Source organism: Argiope bruennichi, chromosome 6, assembly GCF_947563725.1.
Source record: "Argiope bruennichi chromosome 6, qqArgBrue1.1, whole genome shotgun sequence".
Classification (NCBI taxonomy): Eukaryota; Metazoa; Arthropoda; class Arachnida; order Araneae; family Araneidae; genus Argiope; species Argiope bruennichi.
The window spans coordinates 89,586,033-89,604,829 of record NC_079156.1 but is presented as its reverse complement, the minus strand read 5'-3'; the positions used below and the strand labels follow the sequence as shown (position 1 = coordinate 89,604,829).

Genomic DNA, 18,797 nt, shown 5'->3' with positions numbered 1-18,797 from the left:
TCAAAAATATTACTTTAATATACATTTCTATAGGAAAAAAAAAATTAGAATAATTGTTACTATTATGCATGTCACAATATATATTTAATATACATTTCTATAGGAAAAAAAAGTTTCGAATGATTGTTATCATTGTGCATGTCGCATTATATATTCACAAGCTCTGTCTTGCCGGCAAGCTTCTATATGCTCTTTAGATGACCGGTGACCATCATTGGTGACTTGTCCCTCAACTACTTCTATTTTCGAAAGTAATCTCAAAAATATTACTTTAATATGCATTTCTATAGGAAAAAAAAAAATTAGAATAATTGTTACCATTATGCATGTCGCAATATATATTTAATATACATTTCTATAGGAAAAAAAGTTTCGAATGATTGTTATCATTGTGCATGTCGCATTATATATTCACAAGCTCTGTCTTGCCGGCAAGCTTCTATATGCTCTTTAGGTGACCATCATTGGTGACTTGTCCCTCAACTACTTCTATTTTCGAAAGTAATCTCAAAAATATTACTTTAATATGCATTTCTATAGGAAAAAAAAATTAGAATAATTGTTACCATTATGCATGTCGCAATATATATTTAATATACATTTCTATAGGAAAAAAAAAGTTTCGAATGATTGTTATCATTGTGCATGTCGCATTATATATTCACAAGCTCTGTCTTACCGGCAAGCTTCTATATGCTCTTTAGATGACCGGTGACCATCATTGGTGACTTGTCCCTCAACTATTTCAATTTTCGAAAGTAATCTCAAAAATATTACTTTAATATACATTTCTATAAGGAAAAAAAGAAATGTCAGATTCTTCAATTACAGTACCGATTTTGCTAATTTTTATTTCACATGAAAATTTTTAACAATTTGACATCATCAATAATCGCTGCTCTCCATTCTCTTTTTTAAAAAGATGTCACAAAATAAAATGGCTTTGCCATCAGCTTCAAAACTGAATTACTTTCGCCAAATAATTCTGTCACTTCCATACATTATTAACTCATTAGAATGCTTTACATTTATTATGCAAATATTGTTTTTATTTTTTGGTATAAGATGTAGTTCATCGAAGTTGGTCGACTTTACTAAATTAATGCAAATAATGTCTTTTACAAACAGTTGGTCTTCGAAGGCGGCTAGTTATGTTGTTATAATAAAAATAGCAGCATCTGAGATGGACAGTTTAAGAGCATTTTAAACGTTTTCTTTAGAGTCGTAAATTGAAGTTAGTGATAATTTTATACTTAGTATTGCCTGACTGGAATTAAAAAAAACACTTACAAGCTAAGTAATTTTTTTAGTTCATCTAATGGTAAGACAGCATATTTTAGTCTTTTTTGTTGTTGTCGTGGTTTCTCAATATTTGAGCATTTATAAAAACATAGCCTTGACTTTATTATCAAAAATTAAAAATGCGAATGGGCTCGTTCGTAGCAAATTGAAAAGAAATCTAAGAATTCTGTTATGTCTGTTTGTATTTTTTAAAGACATATACAAAACATTCACAAAAAATTTCAGTTATGTTTTTAAAACTATGTTTCTATCTTTTTAAATAGTTCCTTTATTTATTTATTTTTCAATTTGCATTTCTATTTAATAAATTCATATAGGTGTTCTTTTTTTTTTTTATAATTTATATTCGATATCACGCCTTAGTTGTTGCTGTTTTTACCAATTTTTTTATGAATAAATTTATTTATCAGTGAGAAGTTCATTATTAAAAACTTTATAATAACCTACTAGAATATATTATTTAAAAACTTTCAAATATATAATTTTGTTTTCGAAACTACTGCAAACGTTTTCGGCATTTCGGTTTTACGACATGTTAAAAGAATGACATGACTTGTATAGATAATATATCACTCTTTTTTACGTGGTCGTTAAAGTTATTGCAATCCATTTACAAGGTATATTCTTTGTTAATAGAATTTTATTTCACTGTCAACTATTGTTTAAGTTAAATAAAATATGTTTTGTAGCAGTTAATTATCATAATCGTTGCTTTCATGATTAAAATCACGCAAAAAATGTAAACTTTATTTAAAAGTTAACATGAAAAAATGTTTTGATTAAAAAGTTAGCGGAAAATGAAACTAAGTTACTGAAAAGAATGACTGGAAATTATTGTAAGTTTTAAATGATAAATCTTGTTGCTATCCACTGAATGCTAAAATGAAGGACATTACAGGACTTACAGCATACTATTTTATGTAGTTTTCACAGTTATATAGTTCCTTATCTAACATATATGTATTCTTTTATGCAACTTTATCTTACTTAACCAAATGTTTTTTTTTTTTTTTTTTTTTTTTAAATAAGAGAAAAACAATTTTTCATTCTAACTGAAATGTGTCATGTTAAAATAAATCTTTTAGACGAATTTGAATATGAAAATGCGTTTTAATTGTTTTAAAGCTTTGTTTTTCATGACGAGAATAAGTTATCAGATTTCAAATTTTAAAACTCCTGATTCATTAACAAATAATTTGGTTTGTAAAAAGTAGTAATATAAATTAATAGAAAAAGTAGTAATGCACTGAGATTGATCAGTAATCCTTTGCATAATTAAATCCAGCTTTCAATGAATAAATTGAAAGTTCATAAGCTGAAAGATTAAATCTGCATAAATGAAGTATACAAAATTTGAAATTTATTCCCTCATAAGGATTATACAAATAACCTATATCTGAAATTCTAGTCTAAGCCGTGGAGAAGTGGAAATAAAATACTATATCATGCGTGTTAAGCTATCAAAGTACAGAAATTTATGCGTAACATGTAAATGAATATGTTTTAATATCTTTCTCTGTCAATATCATAGAAAAATTGCATTTGAAACAGTGCTAATTCATTTTTATGACATGAAATCGAAATGTAATTATCTTCGGTGGATAAAAGCTCCATATATATTTAGTCATCGCGTTCGTGACAGTAAGCATTTACATTTTTCATGAATTCCTATAATATATTTGGCTTTATTATCGATAGAATAATATAAAGTGTGTTTCTTTTATTCGAGTTTATTTGTTGTAGAGTTTTCATAAGTCGTACTTTCTTCATTTCATACAAACAAATACGGGATCATAACCCACAAGAATGAGTAATAAAAAGTCTGCAAGGTTTTTAGAACGGGTGTATTTACCACTTTTGATTCTTTTCTACTTTACTGGAATGGATACACTGCCTTGTCCCAAAGTTTGCAGGAAGCAAAAACTTTGCAAATTTCTGTGGAATTTTCCGAAATATGTCTTCAATTTTGCTTTGTTATTTGTTCTGATGTCACAGATTGTTCTGGTATTGCTGTTACCTCTGAAAAAACGGGAGTTGACATCACTGATAGTCATAATTCTCCAAATCACTGCTCATATTTTTATACTCCGAACTCAAGTATGCATACGTGGATTGCTGAAGAAGATATCTGAAATAATGAAAATGTTGAACTACTTTAATAAAAGAAACATTTTGCAAAATCCAATTAATGTCTTCTGTTTCTACAGTACTGTTTCTTCAGTCGGCTTTATAACGGTATATTTAATTTCTAACATGAGAATTCAAATTCATCAATACATTCGCCATACAGCGGACATTTTCGATGAATACAAAGAATTCTGCATCTTTCTCTTAGAGATAAGGAATGTATTGACTGTTTCGTTGCTCTTAGGTCTCAGCATTTCAATCAGCGGTTATTATTGTTTTATCTGCTACCATATATCTTTATTGCTCTCAGAATTTAACACAAAATCGATAAATTTAATAGTCATAAGTGATTATGAAACCATTTTGAAAATCTACTTTGAAATTTCCCAAGTTATTGTTGCTACAGATGATTTTATGTCTTATCCAGTTTTTACCAACGTATTAGCTGACTTGGGAGGGCTATTTTGGGCTTGTTATGTGATCGTCTTCGATTCAAAGGACGACTATCTGTTTTACTTGTATTTTGTGGCAGCTGCGTTCACTTATGCTTTGTGGCTTCTGATGGTAATGTTGCCTGCTGCTTCAGCCAATAAAGCCTTCGAAGTTGCAAGAAATTTAGTGCTTTCGCTACCAGGATGGCTTCCATATCACCAAAAACTGTTAAACAAATTCATTAAAATGAAAGTGAAGCATAATAAACTGTCCCTCACTTTGTGGAAAATTTATAAAATAGATTATTCTCTTCTAATTAGCTCTATAGGTACTCTTGTAAGCTATGGAATTATTGTTGGAACTCTAGGGACGGTTCAAAATTCATCGAATGTTTTTATGAATGAAACGACTATTGGCTGCAAATGATTTGCTACTAAGCGGTTTCTGTATATTTCAGAAGCTGTTGAAAAGTAAATTAAAGTGAAAATATGCACAAAAAGTTATCACTCGCTAACTTTGCGAAAATGTTACAAATTTGACACTTAATCTCCTAATTTTCTCTTGCAAGTAATAGAATTCATGCTAGAACATTTTGAAGAGCACATTTCAAATTTAAGCAAATTTCTCTGTGATTGAAAAAGCAAAAAGAGCAGCTGATTTTCTTTATTGTCAGCGATGAAAGTAAATCCTAATTACGAAATGCTTTTAGAAACCTATTTTGCTCCTATATGAAGAGTGACTGTTTTTTAGTGAAAACAGACCTTTATTTATTTATTTTTTTATCTATTGCATATTCTACTTAACTTTATAATATTCCATTTTGAAGCTTAACCAGAGCTATCCTGGGAAGAGCTTCATAATTTTAAACGTTATCAAATGACGAGTTCGACTCTTGAGCCAGCACCCACCTCTCCTCCACACAATCTATTTACTACACTGAGAGAACATTTGACCTTTGACGGATTTAATATATATCAAGTTAATACACACTGCAGCTTACCAATGGAACCGACCTTGATCTCAAGAAGAAAAAGATTTCGCTAAGAGATTTTTCAGATTAATTTCCTTAAAAAAGGTATTCGTTACCAGGCATTGTAAACGTTTTATTTCTTGTGAAAGAGAAAAAAATGTAGATCATATACAGCACTAGATATAAGTTTCTGAATTGACTTATGCCATGTTACCTTTGTTCAGTGGGAAATTCTTTCAAATTTTTTCGTTAAAATAGAATCTTATCTGTTTTGTAATCTTACATAGAATAAATGTAAGAAAACAAAAGTTGTAAAAAATTTTTTACATGTTCATATTTTAACTTTTAGTGAGAAATGATATAAAAAGTTATAGGAAAATAAACTTTCTTATGAATATGATTTTAAAAGTGACTAAAAAAATAGCAGATGGAACAATCATTTAACTTCCTGATTTTTTAATGTTGTTCACAATAATTATTTATGTTTAATAAATCCTTCATTTGCTTAAAAAATTTACTAAATAATTAATTACTTCTAAATATTAAAACGCAAAGAGTTAGACCAATTTTTAAAGTTGAATTTTTAAATTATACCGAGGTTGCTTACATTTACTTCATTTAAATACGTTGAAAGTAATTAATATCTTTTAGAATTATATTATCTTATATTAAAATCATGTATATCTTATATTAAAATCATCTTGTGAACACAGAAACAATTTCGTCAAATCAACATTTGTTGAAAACGAGGCATGCAGTACTAATATCTGAAATATGAATAACTTGTGATAAAAATTCGCTCTCATCGGTTTTTAAAAATCATCTAGTTTAGTTGATATTCTAAACTTAATTTTCAAGAGTTGAAAACGATGAAAGGATTTTATACATTTTAATACTTTATACAAAAGAAGTATTTACATTATAAATATTGTGCATGAAAAACTTTTATTCCTGAGAAACGTCAGGTTTATTAACTTGTGTTATAAAAGTAGATGCAAGTGACTCACTAAAAACTGCGAAATTCAAACTCATTGCATCTTTATCACGTGAGGCGAAATATTTGTTTTTGAAAAAAGCGTGAACAATAAACAATTTCAGAATAAAATCACTGGTATGATCTTTACAATTAATAATACAAATCACACACAAAGCTTAGATTGAAGATGATAATGCTTTTGAGAAAATGGTGCGACAAATATCCCTGTTGTTTCGAGAGTTCAGTTAATTTTTTTTTTACATGATGAAAACAATACAATGACCCTCTGATAATATTCAAGCAAAAATAATTTTTCCCCAGCTTTATTTCTCTTTTATGTAATCTATAATTAGTTTAAACGGTGGAAGTGAGATTTAATTTAGCTAGAGTAGAACAAAGCATAGAGATTTATCTTTTTCTTCTAAACTAATTATTTGGGAATAATACTTTTATGGCCAAATTCAAATGTGGAATGTCGATTACTCATTTATTATATCTAAAAGTTTGGATTAATAAGATTGACATGTTAATCTGTTTCTGAATATAATTCTGGAGGAATTCTGAACGGGATTTGTTGTAGAAAGATGGTGTTAAAACAGTTTTTCTTTTTTAACTTCTCAAATGCCTCTCTTTATCAGTGTGAAACAACTATTATAAATTATTTTTTTTTTAAAAAAAGAGCACATTAATTAGTTTTTTTAACTCTAATAATTTTGAAACTCCAAATAATAAATATTAATATCATTTTTCTTTCAATGTTAATGCTTATTTATTTATTTTTGAGTATATTTAATTTTACAAATCATATTTTCTTATTTTAGATTTAATAATTACTTTTCTTCTCTTTGTGTGTTTGTATGTGGGGGGGGATGGGGTCCTTTACAATAAAAGAAATAGAAGATTCAGATATCTGCAGTTCCAAAGAAGATGGAATTACAATTTTAAACAGATGTTCCGTTGAAATAAATATTATTATAAAACTAATGAATTCTTGTATTAAACGAAACCACTTTATTACAAATAAATTATTTATATACATTAACATATACAGAGTTAATTATCACCAAAATTAAGGCATATATCTTCTTTTAAATCACTTATGATATGTCTTTTCTGCTGAAATTTAGTTGTTTTTATCTGTTTCAAGGTATCTATTTCATAACACCATTTTTGATCACGAGTCCGAATTACAAAATGTTTATTTTTCTTGACAATATCCACTCCTGGTACTGAACGATACATTGGTCTAGAGTCACTGTTCAACCAATGAGCGTACAAAAAGCAAGAATTATCACTTTGGGGATCTTTGAGTTCCAGCCACCGCACCATAAGAAAGGCATTTTTACTTGCATAATCTTTTCTTTTCAACAGATATTTTTTATGTGTATAAACAGATTCCAACGATCTTCTAATGTTTAATACGATATCATTAAAAAACACTATTTCACACACTTCTAACTTCTGTTCACAACAAATGGCAAGCATAAAGATTCCATTAGCATCAGGAGCTTTGTCATGGGCAATGACATCTTCTGCTCTTTCCCATTTAGAAAAATATGAATCACAAATTTCGCATGGCTGCGTCCACGTGCAAGACTTTACAACCTCTACTAGTTTTGTGGGTAGCTGCTTTGGTTTCCTCCAAAAAGCTTCTTTTTTAGGATAACACCATTTTTGGAGTTTCTCTGAATATATTAGACTGTCTGTTTTTTGAAGAATATCCAGTCCTGGCCAAGATTTCAAAAATTTGGGTAATACACCATAATTGTACCAATGAGCACATAGAGTAGTAATATTTTTGTCATTACTTTGTTTAAATACCACCCATCTGCAAAGAATGACAGTTTTTGTAACTTTAGATTTCTTGTCCGCAATTATTTCTTTGGCGGAATCCACAGATTCATAGGCCGTCTTTTGTAGGTCGTGAGTGTCGAGAATCACGCTCACAATTTCAGTAGAATTCTTGGACTTGAAAGCAATCTCCAAGATTCCGGGTTTTGTTGGTATTTTGGCGAGATTTTCTTCAGTTGCTTCTATCCAGTCACCAAACCTCTTATCGCAAAATGTGCAAGGGTTGAGCCAACCCGGACAGGAGTCTACAGGCACAACCTCACTTTCTTTTTTGGTTGAAAAATTGCACTGAGGCATTTCGTTTTTAGACTTTCCTAAAACGATACAAAAAGCACATTTAAAAGTGTGTACAGATATTTTAAAGGTTTGGATAAATATAGAATAAAAGTATAGTTTTTTTTTTTTTTTTTACAAACATTAAATAAAGTAATGCCAACTTCTTATACATAGAAAACAGCATTAAATGAAACGATTAATGAATAACTAATACATAAACACAATTTGTAATAAATAACTATAAGAAACATAATTCAAATATAGAAAAAAAATATTTTGATACTTTGATGCATTCTAGATATTAAACAAAATTGATAAATATTTCGATGCATTTGATTCAAAGATATTAAACAAAATTTGTTTAATAAATTACAATAAATGCTTTAAAAATACATTTTACATTTACAATAATATATTAATTCAAATGCAAAAATATCAAATTCCAAGTTTGGAAAATTTATAAAGACAAAGGACAAAACAGTTAAAAGTAAATCATTTTTTTAGGGCCAAAACTTATAAGGAATCCATAATTTATGAATGATTTCATATTGTTTTGTAAGCATGTAAAAGACCTGATAAACAATATTACTGGTTAATACCACATGCTTATGGATGTATCAAAACATTCTTCGGATCATTCCACAAAAATGTGCGAGTTAGTTTTTTTAGTTTAGTTTAGTTACATTAACGTCTCGTCTTTTAAGCAACACTAGGGCTATTTTGGGACGGACTTTGTAATTTTGATGATGATCAGATTTCGTTTCGTCAGATGATGACTATACCTGAGTTGGCACCCTCTCTCCAAACTTCCATACCATACCAGAGGGAGGACGCTTGGCTCCGACGGATTTAGCGTGCACCAGACCCATTTACACGACGGTTCTTCGGTGGATTCGGGTATTGAACATGAAACCTGCGGCCTCCGAAGCCGTTGATCTGACCATCAGGCGACAGCGGCCAAAAGTGGAGACAAGGCTTGTTGATTAAAATCTGTGGCACCGGAATTGCGGGAGATTCTTTTAATGAATAATTGTGACTCATTGAAATTAATATATAATACACATGTGACATAATAAATTATTGAGTTTAAGTCAATGATAAAATTCCAAACACTATATCACAAAAATTATAAATACATTTTCATCTAAATATTAGTTTTCAAAAATTAGATATATAATTCAGTATCAATTATATTAAAAAGCAACCTACAACATAAGCTGCTGGAAAAGGAATGTCATATTTATTAAATTAGCTCAAACTGTCTCGAAAAATGCAGCAATAAAAATCTTATAAGGAAATATATATTGTTCTCATTTTTATGAAGCATATATTTTTAATTTATTATCTAAAAATTTAAATATATCTATAAAATTATAAATCATAAACTTAGAAATCCCCAGGGTAACGTGTGGCGAAAGAAAAATCACATTTTACATGTAAGAATTTTTGAAGTCACTAATTTTTTTTTTTTTTCATAATTATATTTTTCATTTGCAATCGCGACTACTATAACATTTTATATTTAATACAATATTTTTAAACAAAACAAACATAAACTCATTTTAACAAAAATAATAGTAAAAAAAATTAGACTCACTTTCTAAAAGCGGACCTTTCTTCATTCAAGTTGTTAAGGTATTATTTTGGTAAAATAATTCTAAAAATGGCCCTTTGCGAAAAAAAGGACTTTGACCTCCGGTATAGATACACGTTTTAATGAAACATTAAAACCATTTCAATATATTATTACGGGAACGGCTTTAAGAATGACATTAATGAAATTTCAAATTTTTAATTATTCCATGTTTTTTAAATACTTGATTGATAGAATGGTAATAATAATTACAGAACCTTTATTGAATGATTTTGGATATATAAATTTACCTTCTTTCTAGAATTTTTTTCACAGAATGCTTAACAATATTATAGTCTAATTATTGGATGTGTTGTGATATAACACATCATATTCTTGTGATGCACAGAATTTAAAATAATTATTTTTATTGCAACTATCCTTTCTCATTTTCCTCTAGATTGAGGAAAGTTTGCAAGCGCAACACTCAAGTTTGATTATTTTTCTGGAAAAAAATTTAGATTGTCCTAATATTTATTATCTTAATTTATATCTTTAATTAATATTATATCTAATAATTTTTCTTCTCCGATTTTAAGGGACGTACAATCGAAATCTTCAATTCACGTTTTTTCGATCATTTTTTAAAGTATTGAACTGAACTATTATAAATATGATACAAACCAAAATGAGTATTGAGAAAATAACTCTTTATTAATATTAACAGCAATGCATTTAAAATCTAAATTTTTCAGTTAAAAATATAATTTGGAATCTAATCGATAAAAAGAGTTTTGTTGAAGGTGCAAATTTAAATGGCAAAACTATATTCAACATTTGTAAATTGTAATAGTAAACTCTTTTCTCTAGCAATGATAATATATCGTTCAATATTTCAATAATTTCTGAAATTATTTGGAATTTTTACATAAAATGTTCATATTTTACAATATAGTTTAAAGTAACAATGTTGAACAATATATGATGATGCTAAGGACATTTCCAGTTAAAACTATTTTTTGATTTCATTACATGTTTGCCTATAATAATGAAATACTTTAATTACTTTCTTTAATATTGCCAAAAAATGGCATCTTTTTAGCAATAAAAGTTCCTAAAAGTAATTTCTAAATATTTTTTGTGATTTGATATTATTTAGTGACTTATTTAATGGATATTTATTGGGTATAATTAGACATTAATAATGTAAAATTAAATTATTCACCGAATGAATAATACGATCTTAAATATTATCTATACATGATTTCCAATATCAAAATCTTTTTTTAAAAATTTTTCAAGCATAAATAAAGAAAATCTGCATTTATAACATTTAGGAATATACATAAAAATAAATTCATTATTTCTTCTTTCTTTCATATTTCAGAAACCGATAAAATTTCCATTCAAAAATGTAGAGACAATTTAAGCGCATATTACAAACTTCAATCATATCATTAGATTTCATTTTGGAATCCATTACACATTTAATGAAAAATAATGATATGACTTCAGGGCACGAGTGAGATGACATCCAATTATTATAAGAAAATCTTGTAATAATTGGAGTTTAAAAAATACAAATATAATTAAACAATTAAACCATTACAAAAAAAAAAATTTAGAGAATAATGAAATAAGTTTCACAGTCAGTTGTAAAGTAAATAAAGAGAAAAAAAATTATATTTAAAATCTCACAAAAAAAAAGGTAAATACTAAAGAACGTACTGCCTGCTATTTCGAAGCAATTTTAAAATAGCTTTGTTATAAATTTAAAATATGATAGAAAATGTTAAGGTGATAATTAAGAACATGCTTGAATGAAATATCATAATATCATTAATAAGTTATCATTTAATAATTATTTTAAGAAAATTACTAAACAAAAAATGTTAGAATTCTTACCCATTTTGAAGGGAACAATCTCAACAGATTCTATTCCTCTGAAATTCTACGCCGCAAGTAAACAACAACGGTCAAAAACTTAACTGACAACTTTTCGGTTTGCGTTTTCTTTTTATCATTGAATAACGAAGATTGCACAACAATGAGTAAAAGAACTTCGCTCCGTGGATATGGTTGCAGCTTTAACTCAACGTTGTGCAATACTTCTTTGCTTTTCTTCCTAAATTGCTATTTTATCGCTTCTTTGGCATTCTTGGCGATTGTTTATAAAATTTTTTTAACGGCGTGTTCGTTGAAATTAATTTATTATGCAGTTAATTATTCTTTTTAAAATTATCAGTAATACATAATTTCCTTTCAGATACTAGAAATCACCCATAACTCAATATGAGCATTATAACAAATGAATTATCTCAGTAAATATAAACTAATCATTAGTTAGCGACCTTATTGGCTATATTTGTCTTTTAAATTTTTCAATATTAAATAACTATATAATATCAGGAAATAAAAAAAAAAAAACTTTTTTTTCTTAATTTTATTTTATAGAAAATAATGAATCACTGGAGATTATTGATCACACTGCGTTAAAATTAATTGCTCGGGAAAAAGAAATTAGTGGGAAGTCTCCCCAAAACTTTCTCGCATACTCTCAATGAAAGATGTTATTGTAGAGTAATGCACTGGCGTACAATAGCTAAGAAATACAAACTGTTGGCGTGAATTTAGCAGCTTTACTGACTCTGTCGTGAGATGGTAGGCAAGTTTTTTGTCGATTAATAGCATCAAAAACTTGAATTTGTGTTTTCGACGCGTTTTTCCTAATAACAAAAATTTTACATAAAGCTACGCCTGAGTAAGAAATCCCCATTCCAAATTTAATATGTTTAACTCATTGCATTTTGAGTTATTGCATTTGTGCATTTCTGAAAGTACAGACCGACGCATAATCAACCCCCCTCCCCATTGGTTTTGGTTCAAAATTTAATAGATGTCTATACTATAGATATTAAATCTGTGTACTGAATTTTATTTATATAGCTATTTTTGTTTCGTAGTTATCATGTTAACGTATATTCGAACAGCCGGACAGACAAACTTGCTTTGAACAAATTTGTCCAAAATCTAATAAAAATCTAAAACTTTGGTGTAAAGGCCATATGCCAAATTTCATCCATCTTGCTCAAAGCATTTTTGAGTTGTCTTTGTCACAGACAGACAGACTGACCTTTCCCAAAAAATGTATTTTTCGAACTGAGGGCGATCTAAAAGGTGGTGATTTCTCAAAATCTCGAGCTCGAATTTTTTGGCGATTACTATATACTTTATTTGTACTACTTATACAGAAAGTGAAAATTGATTATGTTTGTGTTAGAGAAAAAAAAAATATTATGACCATTAAATTCTTTTACCGATGTTTGGAGTCGTTATTTATTTATTTTACATTCAGTTCTATAGCGCAATTTAAACCTCCTCTCGCCTTTTTCTTCTGGGAATTTCCAGTACATTTTAAAATTTGAAAATGTTTGTCTTGGATTTACAGCTTTTAGTGGTAAGAACAATAATTTTGGTATTAATATAAATTGGAATTTAATAATATAATTTTATTTTCCTTGTTAATAAAATTCTATTTCTTTTATTAGAAGCCAAACTGAACATTTTTTTCCTCTTCGTTAATTTTTAAAATGAGTTTATTTTCTTTCATATTAGCTAATATAGACAGCACTGCTGAAGATAAAAAATTTTCCGTGTCATTATTCAGAATTTTTTTGTTTTGTTTCTTTTCCGAAAAACTGTTTACAAAGTTGTCAAGAAATCTTACTAAAGTCTTCCAACCCCCGGGGGGGGGGTATCTCGAAATGAGGATGAGCATGGTGGTTGGTGAGCATCCGGCATGGTGGTTGGATCTCGCTACCCTGGAGGGCACACAAATAGGTGGGGGATCTGACTCCTCCCATCGATGACGGGACGTACTTCCTTCGGGTAGGGTTGTACCGTGGCCGGTGATTGCCCTAAGGACTCAACCTCAGTTCCCGCCAGTGTTGCTGTTGCGGCGGTCCGGTCATTCAGTTTTATGGTTTAAATCCGTGTGCCTTCGTGGCGGGTCCGAGAGTCAGATGGCTGATTTACTAAAGTCTTAGTCTTTAAGTATTTCTGGCTGGATAGGAAAGCAATGTACCAAGTCAAATCAAGTTCTCGGTCATTTAAAGAATATAGCCGCAAGCGAATGTACATTTTCAGCTGGTCATGTCAGCCCATACCGAAGTTTAAAGTTTAGGACCTCTGGAAAATATTTGCCGGCATGGTAAAGGCTTGCACTTTTAAACCGAATGAAACAGTTAACGCTGCAGTCTTCGTTACAGGAAATGGATAGTTCATACATTCCCTATATTACATAACAAAAATATGAAAAGTGTAAGCATCGAGTCCTCAGTACTTGAAAACATACGTCAAATAAACAGCATAATGTCCTGGATATCATTCACAGCTGAACAGACCAATATATTTCAGGTCCTAAGCGTTTAACTGTTCAAAGATGAATCTACCACCAACTTGGATCACTTTATCCTACTAGCAGAATAGGATAAAATACCTTTTTGCTGTGTTGAAATCCAAACATTGAAGAGGGAACAAATGAAAGACGTTCGATAACATTAAACAAAAACAAAAAAAATCCGAAAAATGTTTTGGATAAAAAAAAAAAAATCAAAAATTTTATTGTACTGTGATATTTGCATTCATTAAAATTGCAACTGCAAAAAAAAAAAAAATTGCAAAAAAATAATAAATAAATAAGATTATTATAAAATATTATTTATTATAAAAGGGAATACGCTATGATTTTTTTTTTAATTTCATGAATATTTTTTTTTTTTTTGTATGAACGTATCTCTATAAATATGAACGTAAAGAGATTGTAGCTAAGAATTTATGTGTAAGGTCCTGGAATAATAGTCAGTGGAATTAAATTTTAGTCATTCATACAAGCGACAGACGTCCTTCAATCATTTTAGTGTACAGTATAAGTACTCAAATCAGTCAATTTTCTCTAGCACAAAATTTCAATTTGACTTGAAAGTTATTTTGGAAAGGTGATGAAAAATTAATTTTTAATTGCGTATGAAATAAAAATATTAATTATTTCGACAAAGATAGTGAAATCTTTTCTCGTTATTTTATTTATTACTTTCTCGTATACGTAAAATAGAGAAAGTATAGCAATCGACAAAAAAATCGCCAAAAGATTTTGACGAATCTCTGCGTTTAAGACTTCCCTAAGTTAAAAAAAAATGAAATCATTTATACAAAATGTCCGTTTGTCTATCTGTGACAAAACTAACTCAAAAACGTTTCGAACTAGACGGTTGAAATTTGGTATATGGCCTCCACATCAAATTTTCAGTTTTCTGTCAAATCTTGAGTAAAATTCGTTCAGAGGAAGTCCGTCTGCTCAGATGTAAGATAATTACAAAATACAGACAGCTAGATTGACAAAATTTTGTACACAAAAATTTACATTTATAAAATATCTTTCAGAAACATGCAAAAGCGATAATTCAAAAAATCAATGACTTAAATAGTGTCTAAAACACAAATTCGATTTTTTGATGTTATTAATCGCCAAAAAACTTGCCTACCATCTCACGACAGAATCAGTAAAAATGCTAAATTCAAGCCAAAAGTTAATATTTCGTAATTGTTATACGCTAGTGCCATACAAGACTTTCTCTTGCATAAGTTTAGAGATTATGATGGAAAATTTTGAGCAGGCCACTTCCATTGGTTTTTAGTTCAAGGATTTTTCTAGTTTAAACTAAATTGTCTCTAAGAACTATTAGATGAAAAAATTTTATGTAAAAGACATGATTTTCTCTTGCTTTTAGTCTTGTGAGATTTTGTCTCCAATTAACTAAAATATGATTCTTTCTTTAGTTAATTGATGGCTGAATACAGTGTTTAGAATCTGCTTTGCCTACCGATAACAATATTCTGCCAGTTATAAAGAAATCAGTGAAAAAAATTAAGGTGGTTTTTTTAATTTCTTTCTCCCACTTTGTTATTTACATAAATATCTTTATATCAGTTTACGGTTCAAGGATACTTTCAGAACTTCTTTTCATTTGTGGTTATCGAGAATGCGGAGATCTAGATCTCTGTCTTAGTGTAAAATTTGGTTCTGGTTGAAGATGATCGTAGGAAAGTTGTATTCATGTTCTTAGACCGAAAATTTAGGTATCGATTCAAAGATGCCGATGCCTTGCAAGTACTTAAGTAACATTTCCCGATATATTAGACAAAAGTGCTATTATTCTTTTCTGGAAAATCTTATGCATTCTGCAAGAATGGTTGTTTCAAATTATATCTGGTCTTAACCAATAAGAAATTATGAATGATATTTCAGTAACGATTCATACACTCAATACAATTGAAAACGGGATTCCTCGGACAAGACAACGATTTTCGAGTTACCAACATTCCAATAGCTGTTTGGTGGCCCTAGTTAAGGCGTAAATTTTTGTGCCGTCCAGTCAAAATGGTGCATGAAAGGGATTTTGACTTTCAAAACTCATATCAATGATGGCCCGTTGAATAGCTCGCACGCTGACACTTGTTGATGCCCAGCATTGAAATACAAAGCAATATGAAGAAGCGTTGCACTTCTACCTCATTTAAGGATTATCGTCAATCTTCGATGATCCCATTCTTTCCAGGTCTTTTTCAAGCCGCACCGATACCGGAGATTTGAAATTTTACCGGATAATCGATATTCACAATGCAATCGTGAAATATCTCTTTTATTCTCTTTTAAGACCTGTTATAATTTCTGCTCTATTCACATGCCCTATAAATAATAATTGCTTAGTACTTCACTGTGACCATGTAAATTTACTGTTTCGCAATAAATGACTGGGTGTTTGAAAGCAAACTGGGGGACTCGAGGGTTTAAACCTTCTGCGCTTCTGTCGCTGTAGGGATATATGAATCTCTTTTTGCCCTTTTCCACACATATCCGCATAAACTACAAGAAGCAACCTTCGAAATCCTGGAGTTAGAGATATGTTGTGGTGGACGTGTCAAGGAAGTAGTTTGTCTATATACTCACGAAGGACTAGACTTGCTGTATACGGAAATTCTGTTTTTCCCTACTATTTTTTTTTTAATAATTATTTGTAAAAATGCACCGAAGTTTATGGAATCACTTTGTCCCAATTAATTTTTTGTCAGTACTTCTGGAAGCAATATTTGTAAGGGAAAGACAAAATTACTGCATGAATAATTGCGAAACATTTTACAAATGCAGCGGACGATATGAATTTTCTTATTTTTTTGCATGAATTTTTACTCTAAAGTCTCTCTGAAAGAATAAGCAATTTGATGGGATAAAAAATGGTTCCCATATTCAATAGAGAAATCTAATTTTCAGTGAGTGTGTTTTTATAGCATACTCTGTGAATTCAATGGAACCATTTGCAATTGCATCAGTCATGGGACTCGCGGTATTGCATTCCCAGACAAGCAAATATCGTTTATTGGGATTTTGTCATTACTAAATACCGTCCGAGTGTATACCGCATTGTATACACTCTTCTGTACATGTACATTAATCGCACATCATTGGCGAACAACAGTCTAATATGATATTTTTTATGTCTCTTTCAGTGATTAACCACTAGTTGCAATGAATATGACATATTTGGAGACTGTTTTGACGATTAATCGCTCGCATACGACTAATACACAAAATGCGAATCTTCATCTGCTTTTTGAATGACGTTAAATATCAGGTATCCACAATCATTGAGTTGGCAGATATTAAATTGCTCCATTTCCCATTTGATTTTTTTTTTTTTGAAAAATATCGTTGATAATTGTGCAGAAATTAGATTCTGCTGCAAAGGGAACGAGTTTTCGTTTGCAAATCTGCGTTTTTCAAAGTCGGCAAGAAAGATCTCTAGATGAATCACATTCAGCGTATCTTTTTTGAATAAGTCAAAATGTTGATTGGCTTCATAAAAATATCCTTCTATTTCGTTCCCAGTACTTTACCAATTTTTTGATGTGCATTATAAAAGCAAAATAAGAAGCTAGACATTGAAGAAAGCGATTATTATCATTGCATTGTTCGCATACAGCACAAATATCTGATAACTTTCACTAGATGGCAGCACGAATACGCCGTTCAGAATACGGATTGTTCTATCTTTTAACGCTCCATTTTTACGAATTCCAACCTATCAGCTGTCACATTATTTTTTCAATAGGGTTGCCAGAACTGAACAGTGGTATTATATATTGATAAATCTTGCCATTCCAGAATTTTTATAACATTAATGCATCGACTCAGTATGCAATACTCATTAAAATTAAGCCCTTCTTTTATAACTCGTGATTCTCGACGCGCAATATGATAAGCTGTTCAGAAAAGCAAAGTAATCAGCCGTTATTTTACACAAAATTTATTTTTTTGTTAATTTGATTTCCTGGCATGTGTTTTCTGATTATAAAACTTAAATGAGTGATTTAGCATAAAAATCTATGTGTTTTATACTATTTTATAAAATTTTGCACTGTTTAAAAATGGAATAAAAGGTGAGTGCATAATCTAAAATATTTGCAATTCATATCTTGTATCATTTAGAATAACAGAGTGCAGAACCTCTAATTCGAGTGCAAAAGTTGAAAAAATTTCCGTTTGACATCAAAGAAATGTGTGACCAATTTATTAAAATGTAACCCTTAGTATTAGGATTTATCTATTTATCTATTTCTTTGTCTCTGCAATTTTTCAAATTTCACTGCATTAATGTTAAACTAAGGTGAATATGATATCTAGCTGATATCAGCTGTTTGTAAAATTTTCTAAACATCCATGTCTGCTCATGGAATTTGGATTTGCGAAACTTATTTCTCTAGTCAGAAGACGGCTGGTAGATATGATATAAATTTTAGTCCAAAAGTATTTTATGTTATTAAGCCCTTTTTATTTTTGAAATTGTTTTGAAAAATTCTAATTTTCGTTCTTTCACCAATATATTTTTGGTAACAAACATTTTATATTATTTCAAATCACGCGCTGTACAACCCATGTTGGATTTTAGGAGGCAGAATTGTCAAGAACGGAGATTTAAATCTCCGATGATATGAATTGAGAGTTAAATTTTCTAAACATCAATGTCTGCTCATGGAATGTGGATTTGTGAAACTTATTTCTCTAGTCGGAAGGCGGCTACTAGGTATAATATATGCTCAGTAACAAAAATATTTTATGTTTTTTAGCCTTTTTTTAAAAAATTGTTTTGGAAAATTCTAATTTTCGTTCTTCTACCAATACATTTTTGGTAACAAACATTTTATATTATTTCAAACCACGCGCTGTACAAACC

The 18,797-nt window shown here is 29.6% G+C and overlaps 1 protein-coding gene across 3 annotated transcripts; it reads right to left on the bottom strand.

Moving 5' to 3' along the window:
* Positions 1 to 6,812: 6,812 nt before the first annotated feature.
* LOC129973031 (uncharacterized) lies at positions 6,813 to 11,550 on the bottom strand. 3 transcript variants are annotated; one of them, XM_056087381.1, is made up of 3 exons: positions 11,413 to 11,492; positions 8,717 to 8,950; positions 6,813 to 7,972 (listed from the first exon to the last, which is right to left on the bottom strand). In XM_056087381.1, exons 2-3 carry the CDS (start codon positions 8,745 to 8,747, stop codon positions 6,861 to 6,863), a joined length of 1,143 nt encoding a protein of 380 aa, XP_055943356.1. In that variant the 5' UTR covers positions 8,748 to 8,950; positions 11,413 to 11,492; the 3' UTR covers positions 6,813 to 6,860. The 3 variants fall into 3 exon arrangements, with proteins under 3 accessions (XP_055943356.1, XP_055943357.1, XP_055943358.1); XM_056087382.1 differs by having other exon boundaries at positions 8,717 to 8,924; positions 11,413 to 11,480; XM_056087383.1 differs by lacking the exon at positions 8,717 to 8,950 and having other exon boundaries at positions 11,413 to 11,550.
* Between the last annotated feature and the right edge of the window lie 7,247 nt (positions 11,551 to 18,797).